We start from the raw sequence: 14,954 nt of genomic DNA on the forward strand, positions 1-14,954 counted from the left end.
AAAAATCCACAGGATAAATTTACATAAAAATTGCATAAAAATCCACAGCCTACAAAACATATTAATTTAAAATATCCCCATTTATCATGGCCGCTGTACACAATCTGAGGTACACAGTACACAGGTGGTTCGTCAACGATCATACACACAGGACAAAGTAAATTGGCTTCCAATGGGCAGAAAAAGGTGAAAGATAAGCGTATGCAAGCAGTCATTGTACACTGCCTGATTACGGCATCGATACGAGGTGCAACGCGGCCCAGATTTTCAAATCAAGGCCAGGATATTTGCTCGCATACACATGCACGTACGCATACACGCCTGAGAAGCAAAAACTCGACCGACGGCGAAAGTGTCCGTGCATCTGCAATACCCTACGTGTTGCAAGACCAATAGAAGCAAGAAACAATATAAAAAGATGAATGAACGTGATGAAAACATACAATTCGATATGCACGTACAGCCTAAACTAGATAAGATAGCGGCTCAAAGTTACACTAACTGATAGCCAACTGATATCAACTTTGTTGGTATGCTTATTCAATTATGAAATTAGCGATGTCATCCATCTCCTTGCATAACGTATTTAATATCTAACAATTACGCCATTAACGACCTAATTAATTATCAAGGAAAGTTATTCGAGCGTTACAGAGATTCGTTCAGAGAGATATATATATATTCGGAATTGTAGCAAGATTCGCAAATTTTAATCGTAAACAGGAAACAGCCGACAAAGCTATGAACATATCTTGGTAAGATAAAATATTATTAAGGTTAATCTGCGGTTAAAATAATCAGTCGATTACAAAAGTACGTATAGGGATTAACTCGCTAACGGCCGGGCAATGGTTTATCATTTATGTCACGAATATGTCCATTTCTTTAGATTTCATAAAATCACAGAATCTATATAGAAGAAATGCTAATGAAAAAAAATGTAAGCTGATCCTTGGAATTCCCTTTCGTACCTATAATGTTGAAAAAACAGAATTAGATAACCTAAACTGATTGAATAACGTTGCAACTATATGTTGCGTTAACGCAACCTACACTCTTAATGTTTTAAACATTTAATTCTTAATGTGAAAGTGATGTTCGAAACTGACCATAATATTAAAGCATTCGTAACCACGATTTCTACATTTAATATTAAAAGAAATTGGAAAGCGTCTTTTTTTACTTTTATCTGCTTAAAAAATAACTAGAACGCTAGAAAGGAAATAATAACGCTAATAAATGTATCGAGAATTTACTTCTCTTCGATATACATATGAATGTATTGACTTCGTGTTGGACGTGTTACGATGCATTCGAAATACAAAATTCAACATGGCGGACAGGTAAACGCGCCTAGGGCCATTCGACTATTTTATTCCGGTCGTCGGGCAGATGGTCGGTTATAAACTTTGCCAGCTAACGGATTATCCAGCAGCAATGGTAAAAAATAATTTTTACACGTAACATGGGCGTGTCACGGAATGAACGTGACAACTGCTTGTGTTCGATCGAATTCTAAGAAAATGAGATGAGAAAAGAAAACAATGTAAAGAGGAGAAGATTGTGTTTAGAGAAAGACAGACAATATTCGTGGTAGAGAGGTCATAAACAGACTGTTTACATACGTTCGAAATTATTTACGTTCAGTCACACTCTCGAAATGTATACGTTGTATCTTGATACGCTTTGTCTCCGATTATTTTATATCGTTATCGAAAATTTTTGTAACCTTTAAAACACGTTTCTGTTATCTTGTAATGATTACATGTGAGTCATATAAACTCTCAAGTTATAGTGTAAATTGTTACCAATTATTGGTATTATAATTTATTGTTTATATATGTTAGACTAAAGGAAATAAATAAATAATATTAAGTTTAGTTCTATATGTCGAATTTTATATTGTATTGATTAAAGAATAGTCAAAATTTGTAGTTTTATTTATTTGATAGCATTTTCATGTAATCTATGGATCTTATTCCGCTAGTTTGAAGCTTAAAAATTTCTTTTCACGAACCTACGACAAATTCGTTTCGTCGTATCGATTAAATTTGTCGAATAAATAATTGAGAAAATAATCTCCACCCGAGATTTAAGAATACACGTCATTTAAAAATACAAATGGAATCTTTCTCCTTTTATTTTACGAATAAACACATTGCGAAACGTTTCATTTCTTTTACTCCTGGTTTTACGTAACAAACACACGGCTGTCAAAAGACCACCTGTGATTGATTCTTGTACAAACACGGGATTCGTGACGTTTATAGCATCGGGAAACCAGAAATACTAAAAGGGAAACCTCAAACACGAACTAAGCCGTGCAAACAGCCGACGGCCGACGCTCTCTATTTAACTGCCGGCTCTTTCAACAAAATTTGCCAACATTTACCTACTGTTTGAACTAGGCATGTGCTTCTTCTTTTCCATTACTATTTCGGCGAAAAATCGCTAACGTACTCTGATCTAACTTTCTTTCATTTCTATTCTTTAATTCAGTTTTATCTAACATGGAATGTTAATTGAAATTATTAGCCGAATTGTCATTGAGCGTGTTACTAACATAACCTAACCTTGCTTCTTTTCTTTTCGTTAATACGATTTTATAATATGGCGTATTATTTGCAGTATACAAATTGCAGGTATTACCAGGAATTGTTATTGGATTTTACACAATAACGCGTGATACGTATACGTGGCAAATTTGTACGAGTGTTTAGTTATCGCGAGATTTACGAAATCTCGAAAACGAATCGAGAGCAGGTAAACGATTCGAAACATATTTTCCCGGCAACGCGACGTATTTATCATGGAAAATAAATCAAAACAGTCAACTTTTTATCGCAGATATAAAACAAAAAGAATTTTTAAAAACCTCAAGGCAAACGCGGCAAAGTTTATAGTCGCACGACAACAAATTTTAGGAAAACGAAGAATAAAACTCAGATGACTAATTGTCGACAAGAAATCATAAATTTCATCGATAAAAACGATATTATTGATGGTCTCGTGGTAAAAAATTACGGGGAACATAAATTATCGGATCGTATAAGAAACAATTTTTACATCGTAATGGATGACTTTGTAGCGTCGCCATATTTGCATTGTGTAACTGCGTTATGCGATATTTATCGAGAAATCTCGAGATCGTAGCTCAAACTTTTTCAGTGACAATTTTATCAGAACGATAAGGATCCTACGAAATCGTGTAGCAATTAGTAGTTGCGATGTTTGCTGAAGAAATGAATTGTCTACGTTTTACAAGGGCTGATAAGACGGGAAATGTTTGAAAAATTGCCTCCAGTACCGAACAGAAAATGATATCTCACTATCACACGCTGTGTTATTACCCGAGAAAATTACTTAACACTCAACGTTAAATATTTTTCGATCAAACGCAAAAATACTCTAATTTTAAAAATTATAATCTAAAAAATATAAATATAACAATATAACAACTTTACATTAAAGCAATCGCGATATTTTTATTAATTTTTTGTCAATTTTGTATTACTATGATCGATTGGAACCTTCTTGTCAGGGGTTAAAATTTATTAAAAGAACAAAATATGGCGTTATAGAATTACATCGTGGCTATTAAAACGAAACATCGCAAAAGTGACCGTTATGATAACTTATATGACTCCCAACGTTTCTTGCATTTCACACAAGAACCTCAACTTAATTGGTAACCTATTTTCTATTACAATTTCTATTATCATTTGACAACTCACGAGGGACTGCTAAAATATGAATTTATAAATTTCAATATTTATTACTTATTGCTTCTAAAGGGAACTGGTGCAATATACAAAATATGAATATATTAAAAATATGAATTTGCATAAAAATACGCAGTCTACTTATGGTATACAAACGATAATGTTCGATATTCTAACTTCAAAATTTTTTAATAATTCTTACATACGAAAAGAGAAGCAACTTAATCTTCATAGCATTTGAATTGGCGAAATAAGAAAGAAATGGCGGGAAATAATCGACTCACCGGATGATTAATTTCTTGTTGTCATTCCTACAGCCATTGAACGTGACCTTCTGCACTAGTTTCTAAGACGCACTTTTCCGGTCACGAATCTCACGAATTCAATTTTCTTTCTCTCACTAACACTTTTGACGGTTGACAGAAAGATTCGAGAACGTTTATGCCGGTCCCCGACGAACAATCACATTCCCGACTTACGACAACAATTTATTGTTATTTAGAAACCCGATCGAATGGAACGTTTCGAATGTCCTTCTCGAGATGTAAAAATTGTAGCAACGATAACAATAAGTAGATGAAAGCACGATGAAGGGTACACGCGCCGGAAGGAGAGGTTTAACAGTCCAAACTCAACGATCGACGGACTACGACTGATCGAGAACTAACGGCTTTCGCGCGGGTAGCTTCGGCAATTTTCGCGCCCCATCGTCGAGCCTCTCCGACTTTCGTTCGGGCGCCCTCGCATGCTACTCGGCCCGTGTCGCCGACACTCCAAATATAATAAAAGAAATTCGAGATTTTTTGCAAATTCGGGAAAGTAAAATTTTCTGCGATTATCTTAAAATTTGAGATTGCTACATTAGATATAAACGAATGATTGTTTCTTATTGCCAAGGAGTATTTCAAAAATTAGATTAGGTGTTGTCGTAATAATCATATATATTATCTATATTATTATTTCATTAACGTAATACGATAAAGCTTGTTTTAAGTAGCAATATCAGTTAAATATACACTTTAATTGATTTATAAATTTTATTGACATCCATGTACTGTCGCTACAAGTGTCTAAAGTGTCTAAGATAGTCTAAGTGTCTAAAGATACTTGTATATGGTAGTGTAAATAAGGGACTTCAGAATCGACATTAGAATACATTAGAATAATTCCAGTGGTATATTTCTTGGTTATGTGACTTGTCTTTTTTCCCGTTCGGTGACCGGCTTTCTATGTATACAGTTTCGCGTTCTCCACAGATCGAGAGATTCTCAATTAGAATTACGGTACTGCAGATTCCGTAAATGAATGAATTTAATTCAGAAATACAGTATGAAATAATTCTTACGTGAATCTAGTGAATTGAGATTTTCAATGTGGGAATTACATTTTAATTACTCGCATTCTTCGTTGTTATAAATACAATGAATTCCTAATAAGAAATGGCTAATTGAACTCGACTGCGCGATCACATTGACAAAAGACTTTCTCTCGATTCTAACGTAGTAAATATTCTATGGTGAACAGAAATGCAATCGGCTAGCTGGAACTAGGTTTTATGAACAGCTCGTAAAATCCTCGATGTATTTTTTGTTAATGAAATTGGTTGTTCGTTATGAAACAAGCAAAATTAACTCGTGTAAATGCTAATCCAAATTAAAATATCTTAAAATTTTTTAACATTAAGGTAAACCTCGACATATGACTTAAAGATTTTTCTGTGTATTAAAATAAATGAAAACTCACTATTCATGATTATGATTTGTATACTTAACTTGAACAAATTTTTGGAAATTAAATAAATTTGAAAGATAATTTAAGGAATTCCATTATACGTATTTACAATAAAAAAATTGCATATTTGCACATATATATAGCGATTACAGCAAATTTAGTGCTGGACAAAATCAATTTGTGGTACCATAACCTATATAGATGTTTATGTCTACAAGAAAACACGTAGAATGTTTACACAACTTGTGATTACTACGAACTATTATACGCAAATCAGTTGGAGTAAGATAAGATTTGTGATTTAACTCACCGAAATATTTTAAAGATACGTCGCAATTTCAAACCCATCCTTGTTGAATTTCTCGACAGACACATGAACGGCACTATTCACGAACGTGTTTGAAAATATACTGAGGGTGCGTATGAGGGTTACGCATGATGCACAACGACCGTTGGCAACGGTCGCGTGCTAAAACACCGGTGGCAGCTGCTATACTGCCGGCTCTGAACACTACACCTTGGTTACGACCCGCCATTTGATTCTTTTCTTTGCCGTCGAGAGGCGAAAAAGCAGTATTCAATCGAGAAAAATGGGAAAAGGACGGACAAACTATGTATTTACTTACATAAGGCAAACAATCGAAGCAACGGATTGTTCGTTGCGGTTGCGCATGTCTGGCACGCGCTTCTGCGCATGTGGTTTCCTACGACTGGTGGAGCCACATATACTATTACCGTATTCATTGCTAATAGTACATACTTATGATTTTGTTCTATTTTATTTTACAATACAAGCAATTAAAATAACTATAATAACATTTTAGTATGAAAAATAATAAAAATATATTTTATAATGCATAATATACATCATACATTGCAATGTAAATATTACAAGGAAAGAGAAGAATAATAATAGTGAATAAAAATGCCACTAAAGCAGTATAGAAATAGTGGTATAAGTGGTATAAGTTTAGTCCGATATTAGAAAATAGAAATAGTATTTTGAGATTAGCTTGAAGATTTAAATTTTAATTGAAATAGTTTTGGAATAATTGAAATGATTAAAATTTTTGTCAAATAACAAAAATATACGTTGTTAGCGTATTCTACACCTTAATGAAAAAAAAAGTAATAAAATAGAAATTCTACTACAGGAATATAGTGCAGTAAGCAGTAATATGTACAATGATAGTAATAATAATAATATAAATGGTGTTTTTCGTAATTGGGTCAAGTTTTAGAACAACAAAAAATAAACCAATATTTTATTAGGCAAATAAAATGTGATTGTCCTGAAAGTGGAAGCGCGTCAATAAACATTGAAAAACAAAGTATCCATGAATCGAATTATTCCAGTAAAATTATATTAAGAAAAGTTTTTGTTTCCAGGAAATTCCACAGGAAAGACGATTGCACAAGCAACGATTTGAGGAATGCCAGATCGAAATATAAAAATCGACATAAAACACAGGAACAGCTGTTCGCGAGTTTTATGGATCGTTTCTTGCGTCCGTCATGATTCGAGAAACACGATGAGAGAGGAAAGGATTTGGTTTGTTAAACTGTCCGGAGAATCTTGGAAAGTTCGAGCATCATCAGCGAGAATTTATTCCGATGCATTCAATTTAATACCCGATTTAAATCATCGGGATATATTCAACTGTCTTTCGCTAATTAATGTAAATATTGTAATTTAAAGAATATACATATATATATTCTTTAAATTATCTATTTTATGTATATAAATAGATGCGGATTAATTCGTAAATAAAATAACTCTCCATAAAAAGAACGCAATGAAAACAGAGTAAATCGTAAAAAGTGAAGAAAGAGCCCCTGTGATGTATGCAACACGACCTGCGCAACTGTGAGCATGATTGCAGCGCCACGGAGGCATGCACGCTTCACGTCGCTCGCATAATGAATAAAATTCATTCCTACCTTAATTATAGTCAACACATGTACATACGAGTTTGCTTTCTCAATCCTGATCCCACGAGAATTCCCGGAATATTAATATTTTATGTTTAAGGGAGAAGTTGTTACCTGCAACAGAAAGAATTTTAAATAAATTACAAAATTATACTCCACTGTCTTTTCAGTTCCTAAAAACGTGCTTCTAAAGTCTTTTTTTTTTTTTTATAGAACAAAAACTTGTTATTTGTAACAGAAAAAACTGCAAATACATAATTGCAAGATTGTAATGTATTACATCTTTAATTCCTACAAGACTAATTTCAAAAGCTTTTCTTCTAGAAACAAAAACATTCATGTATTCTATGAACATAATTAACCAAAAATGTCAATATGTAGTGGTATTTGCTTTCTGTGTTGTCCACTTTTGTACACTATGATCTTAAAGTTAGGATAACATTTGGTGATGCTTATATTTATTTAGGACATTTGATAGTAGCAGTGGTAGCAGTAATAGTGGCAGTTTGGTGGTAGCAGTATACACCTTAACAGTTAACCAAAATATTCAATGAAGCATTGGTTTATATTTTCTCATCAACTAATGATTTCATCAATTAATCAATGAAATCCTAACGAAAAGATAAGGTAAAAGAGTCAGATCCGTTTTCACCGCTCACGTTAACGGGGACGACCAGATATTATCGGTTCGCACACGTCTTCCGATGGAGCGCGATTTACAAGGCAAAAGTTAGAAAGCATGGCTCCGTCCGCGCTTCCGAAACGCCGAGAGATCTCCCCGGATAAGCGTGCATTCGAGCATATACCGGCGCATTTTCGTCAGCTCTCGATTTCACGCGAATCTCATAGTAACATCCTCGAACTCTAACCATCTTGTTACCGTCAATTTATTGCTCAATTTACTTTCAAACGAACTTCCAGCTATGCAAATATTCTCTATACGTACATTGTAATTCCGTGGTTAACGCATTATACCGCCATGTAATTATGGCTGCTAAGACAGATTTATTGGCTCCTAGAGGCTACTGTCTCTGACACTGACGTAGATCATGAAAATATCTTTACGATGTGATTTATATCAATTGGTATGCGTGTATGAGATGTGATCATTTAAATAGAGAAGAGACATATGTAGAAATTGGGAAGGCAAAGAACGAGGTTATGTACACAGCCATATGACAGCTACTCGATCAATTTCAGTTAGTATTAGTTTCTGAATTTCGTAACACAAATTTGGGCATTATTAGCGTTCAATTTCTAAGAAACGAACGTGTGATTTACTTTTATTTATTGTATTCATTCATTGCATATCTGCTTGCATCCAACAATCAGCAAGAAACTTCTTTGTCCTGTCATTACTTTTTTTCCTTCTCTTCTTTAACCTCAATTTTAGAATTCTCCATTTCTCTCAATTTAAAAGGATGTATGTATATTTTAAAAATAACTGAACTGTCCCCCAAATCTAACCTAACCTAATCTAACTTAACCTTTTTCTTTTTAAATTCACCGTCCAACCTTCTCCTACCCTGACTAAACCTAGTTGATCTAACCTAAACTGAACTGATCTATTTAATATAGCTTGATGTAACCTAGCCTAACCCACTTTGTCAATCTGATTTAAATTAAACCAACTTAATCTAACCTGATCTAATCTAAGTTAATATAGACTAAACTAACCTAACACAATCTAATCTAAACTAAGTTAACCTAAACAAATCTAAGGTAAATTAACCTAACTTAAAATAGTAGAAAAACCAACGTTCTAAATGCTACAAAAGCGTCATAAACAGTTAGCTTTTAATGAAGAACGAAGAACACTATGTTTTTACATGGTTCCAGGAAAAATGCGGCAGTGAAAGGATAGCGTAGAGCCAGAGTGACGACTAGGCGAGGCAAATGCGTGCATGTAAATTGTTCGCGGGTACTTTCTACGAATTCATTGTTATTTTCAGAGGCGTCGTGCCTGCGTGTGAGATCCGCAGAAGCACGAGATAACGGTGTGTAACGAGGACATTCTCGAAAGGACTCGGAATGCAATCTCAACACCAGCCGACAAATTGTCTGAGAACAGTGTCGTTCTCAGAGCTGGGCCAGAGAGCCTGCCATCAGCTGTAATTAATCGTAATTACCGGTAATTAGCCGGATCCCTAACTCTTGCGTAATCAGTGATCCCACTGTTTTACTATGCAAAACTTTGGAAATGCATGGATAGAGGAACAAAGAATCGCGTCACTTTCAAAAATAGGATATTCAGTGTTCTGATGATTATAACAGAGGTCCTGAGAGTACTGAGAATTGCAACTATGGCATAGAACTTTAATATTTATAGTGGTATTACGTTGTGGATGATCGTCATGAATCTTTTTTGGGAACCAAGTTTGATAATTCTAAATATTGGAAGAATTAACTGTATTAAGGTTTCAAGATTCTACTTGCATATATAGAAATTTTTAAAAATTCATTGTTATATAACGAGTAATTTTAGACACTTTTACTTCTTTTCTAATTTCGTACAGTTTCAATATCATTAATTTCATTTGTGAAAAAAGAAGAAAAGATCTTGTTCAATTTCCAGTAATAAACTATTGAATTTTCTAAAATCTTCTTCTTTACACACCTGAAAATCTATAACAGAAGAATCTATTAATAGAAAGAAATAAAAGAAATAATAAAACTAGCAAACCAAGGATCCAAAACAGTTCCAAAATGGTAAGGAAACTCTTCAAAGCAACTCTTCGTTATAGTACTTAATAACTGATACAAATTCCTATACATGCACATAGTGATCATGTTCTATTTTTCTAATTGTATTCATAAAGATACAATTTGCACAAATATCCACCTATCCACAAGTAAATTAGGCTATCCGCTCTATAAATAGAGGTTTACCATTTATTAAGTGAATAATAGATACTGATAAGATGTTCCATCCACTGATACATCCAAACAAACTACGTACTTGCTATATCTTCTCCCCCAGCAACAAAGTAAGTAGCTGATTCCAAGTTTCACTACATTAAACCCATCATATTAACCCATGCATCATGCTAACTCATCACCTGTTGCTGGCAAATTGTGGTGGAACCACGACAGCTTGGATACGACCGGTTGCCAAGAGAAATATGCACAATAGGAAAAAGCGTCCGATTTAAAATGATAGCCGTGTCGTGGCGAGATCTGAATTCCCCCCGTGGATGATCGGCCGTTTAACATTGAAGACACGCATCCTTTTGGCACGGGGATGCATCGACGAGGATGCCCCGCCTAGTTGCAGAGAAACGATCGTGTACAAGCATAGACGCGTTTCCAATCGTTCAGTTATTCCATCCGCGGCACCATCGCGTTTCCGTTCTGACGGGAAGTGATATGAATTCATCGGGGTTCCATCGATCCACCGCTTGGCGGGGGCATTTCAATCGTTCGGCTGCTGCAGGCGTGCGACATTAGTTAGCCAGTGAGAAACCATGAGAGGACCACATGATAAATCTCATTTTTGGCATGTTTGAAAAGAGAAGAAGATAATCAGCTTTTTTGGCACAGTTAAGAAGAAGAAGTTAAGAAGAGAGCCAGTTAGATTCAGAAATACAAAAAAAATAGGCGATTATTCCATGTGACATATTCATTTTCTTCAAAAAGGAGAAGAAGACCAGTTAGGTTCAACGAGCGTTAGACTATCAATATTATTGTCAACGGTTCAGCTTCTTAAACACTATATTGACAATATACATTGGTCGTCTGAACGATCTTTCAAAGATATAAAAGATATATATAATGTATCTTTATCAAGAAAGGCAAAATAAGTAACTGAAATGGATCCTAGTAAATAGCTAAAATAAGTAAAATTACTGAAACGCAAGATTACTACCTTGACAATTAAATTAACTCTACTATATCAAAACTTGCTATCTGAATATGCTATCTGCTTCGCCTAATATCAAGAATTAAATCCACCTTCCTTAATACCCTGTTTTAAAAGACCATACTTGTTTTACATATACATAATTAGCGAAGCTCGGTGTAATAATTTAAGGAAACTAGCAACAGTGTGCGAACTTCTAGCGAATGAATTATCATAATTGTCAAGAGTTGCCATAGCAGTAATCGCATTAAGTGCATGTTCCCTGGCATGAAATCTTGGGCCACATTAATAATTCAAAGAAAGTGGCTATGGCGTACAAGCTCCTAGTGAATGAAGCCAAACGGCAGAGCAGTTTCAGTAGGCACGTATCCTTGGTGGTGTCCCTCATTATCATGGAACAACATTCCACGTAACAGCGGCCGACGACATAATTTCCATTCTGAATCGAGGCTCGTTCAAAGCGACCGGCCATCGACTGGCATAGAAAGTGCTTAGGTAACCTTAACACCGTGCTTATCGGACGGCATGCTAACAAGAAAAGCAGTCCAACCCGTGATTTTTGCCGGACCAGATCCCGTGAAAATCGAAACTCGACCAGTTTCTCTTGCCCATTTCAACATTGGCGTTCCCCTGATCTCTTTCCTCTTTTCTCTTGGATTATTCATCAGCCCACCTTAACAAGATCATTCCAGCAGCTCTACTTGTTCTTTCAATGTGGTTTCTGCTTGGGATGCTTGGTCAGCTTGAATTTAAATATTTTCAGATTATTATTGGACTTTCTCTTTATCGGCCAAGTTTTATACTTATTCTTCTATGGTCAATTAAGTTTCGGTCGAGCATTGATTCTTCAGAAATTTTGCAGACTTTATTATGTTCACAGACCTGGAGATTCTTCAGTTTTCACTTTTACGAGTATATTTAAAGACTTCTGCTTTATTGATTTTTCCATCTGCTGCTTCTTGCAACCTCAATTCCACCGATTCTTAGTTTACTTTTATGTATCGTTGTACTTCATAACTCCTTCTATTCGTCGACATTCTTCAGCTCAGATTTTTCCCTTTGCTTAATAAAACTGTCTCAAGTAACAGTTAGAAAAATACAAGAACAAAAATTAGCCAATTCTCCTGACAAGTCTTTTCTAAGAAAAATAGTTCTGGTCTCCTCTAGGGCCTAGGAAATCTAGTATCCCTTAGGTAACTCGATGCTCAAATTGAAAAATTAAAACAGTAAAGAATTATAATAATATTCCCTAAATACATACCATCTTAACATATTTAATCCAATCGCTGAGCCTTACAATTACCAATGATCAAGATCACTGCTTCATCCAGGTCTTTTCACAATTGATCCCAGAGTGGTTTCCTGTGGATCAAGAACGGTGCTTGTCGAAGGTCGTCCATGTGCAGTTAGATGGAGGTCCTCTTTCACCCAAGATCCCTCCAGGCAGATCCATTGTTGTGGTTCGCTGAGATGCCGCTGATCCCAAAAGCCAGATTCTCACAATCCCCGGTTTCTCCCTAATGGGAAGCATTCTCTCCCTCCTTCCTCCACCTTCGTACGCAACAGAACTGGAAGATTAATGCGCGATTGTCCGGCTGGCAAACTAATTCCGGCCCCCGGTACACGCTGGACTTAGATTAACGTTCCTTTCCACGGGTGAACCGCTATTTCCAATCGATTACGTTTAATCCACAGCATCGTTTCCAGTGTTTTACACGCGTACACCATTCCTCTTGGCAAGTAATTACTTTTACCGGAGCTTGTATTCACCATCCTCGACGCTTCGGACACGTCTTCTTACTTCTAGCTTCTTGGCTGACTGTGTTTACATGTGATTTCAGAATTTATTACTCCCAGCAATATTCCTAAATCGTTGCAGTTACATCGACCTCTTTCAATTTATTGTTTCGCTTCTTTTAATCTAAGGCGTTATTACTGTGCATCTGGTTTTCTAGGGGACCCTAGATTTCCTAGGGGACCCTAGAATTCCTAGGGAACACTAGAGACAGGAAATTTGTTTTGTTCACAAAAAAGTGGCGTGACTGATTTCTGGATTGACCTGGTTTTCAATGATTTCGTTGGAATAAATGGTAATTAATTTAATTGGCCCTTTATTAACGTATTAAGAAATATCCTATTTCACTGTTGGCTACGGGATATTCACCAAATGTTAACATGCATTATTTTCTAACTTGCGATTTCCTAATTACTCGGCTTTCCAATTTCCTAAATCCACCGTGCATCATTTCCACACCGCATTTTTATCCGTATTGCAATATAACGGCCATTCTTTCAAAACCTGCCAATATTCCTTATACCGAATATATTGCAAAAAAAGAAAATAATTTATTCCTTTCTTAAGCTAAACTTTCCAAGACGCTAAATTTGCATGCTATGAATTAAACAAATATCTAAACAAAATTGTTTCTCGGAAAAGTTGCCAATTTTTAACATATTTTTAAATTTTAACGTTTATAAAATCAATTACATAGAAATATCGTATCCCTCCTATTCTCTTTTCTAAAAAATATATTTCATCTCATTCTGAATGAAACTAACTTCCAAAATATTAGATTTGAATATCAAAAAAAGATCAACAATCTTAGAACAAAACCATTGGAAAATTAAGCTATGAAATGTATTACATGGTAGACAACAGATTGTCCCATTTCATGAGTCACCAGATGGCCTTTTACCAGCAAAAGAGGATGGGCGGCGAAGAAGAGCCGATACCGCTTTATACCGGCGATCTCTAGAGTAATTAAGCACGCTGACACGATTCCAGTTGTACTTCCAGCTAGGAAAAACCAAGACGAAGGAAACGATACCAGATAAGGCACAATCGCGACGTCCATACTCTGACTCATGTAACCTTCTTGCATGGCTATTGAAAGGGGACGAGTACGACGAACTAGATAAATGGTAAAAGGTAAGATCATCAGTCGTTAGAACTTCAGTGTGATACACATAGAAGTACGAGATTCTATTGATTTACAGCCTTAGACGTCATTCTGTGCAAGTGTCGTCAGGTTTCAGTAGTTTCAAAAGGTTTATGCAAGTCTGTTGAGGAAGATCAAGGAGAAACATTGTTTCAGATCTTTGTTCTTATGGTACAATTGCAGAACCTACAGTTATATCGATTAAAACCAGCTGAATTATGTTTGCATAGGGGCCAATTAATGATTCTTTAGATAATTAGGTGATTATTTGGGGAATCGATTAACGTGGATAGCTATGAAATTGGGCAAGCTATGGAAAGTGATTAATTAAGGGGTATTAAGATAAAAAATCTAATGCACAGATTGGATATTAGAGATTATTTATAATTATCACGTACAAGCAAGAAGTCTGTCTAAGGAAGAAGATCTTTGATATAGAAGCACGTAGTGATTTCACACTGAATATTTATTGTAGATAGAATTGCAGTGTACTAAAGATTGGATACTCTTCAGAAATTCCTTTGCATATCATGTGATAAATAAGCTCATAGCCTGCTACTTTCATACCGTTCCAGATATAAATTTTATTAATATTATCCACCTGACCAATGGTAGCTTTCTCCTGCAAAGCAATAGAATATCCTGATAAAATTTCTTAACATAATGAGATCAAAACTAGCCAATAATAAGATCTTGTATCTCTTTTTTTAAATATAAAATCATTATTATTATCAACATTACTCTCAATGAACTGTAACTGAGAATGCAACT

General features: G+C 35.2%; 1 protein-coding gene across 5 annotated transcripts in view; it reads right to left on the reverse strand.

The window, feature by feature from the left end:
• Positions 1–14,954, reverse strand: part of LOC117214477 — a 95,473-nt gene that overhangs the window by 69,508 nt on the left and 11,011 nt on the right. Inside the window, exon 1 of one of the 5 annotated variants that reach the window (XM_033460616.1) lies at positions 5,764–5,816. The exons of 3 other annotated variants lie outside the window; for them this stretch is intronic. In XM_033460616.1, the coding sequence (XP_033316507.1) occupies positions 5,764–5,801 (38 nt within the window). In that variant the 5' untranslated portion in view covers positions 5,802–5,816. Of the gene's footprint in view, positions 1–4,006; positions 4,371–5,763; positions 5,817–14,954 lie in introns of those variants that run through there. One more of the 5 variants, XM_033460617.1, reaches the window with a different exon arrangement.

The sequence above is a fragment of the Bombus bifarius genome, unplaced genomic scaffold, assembly GCF_011952205.1.
Source record: "Bombus bifarius isolate JDL3187 unplaced genomic scaffold, Bbif_JDL3187 scf7180000009200, whole genome shotgun sequence".
NCBI classification, from domain to species: domain Eukaryota; kingdom Metazoa; phylum Arthropoda; class Insecta; order Hymenoptera; family Apidae; genus Bombus; species Bombus bifarius.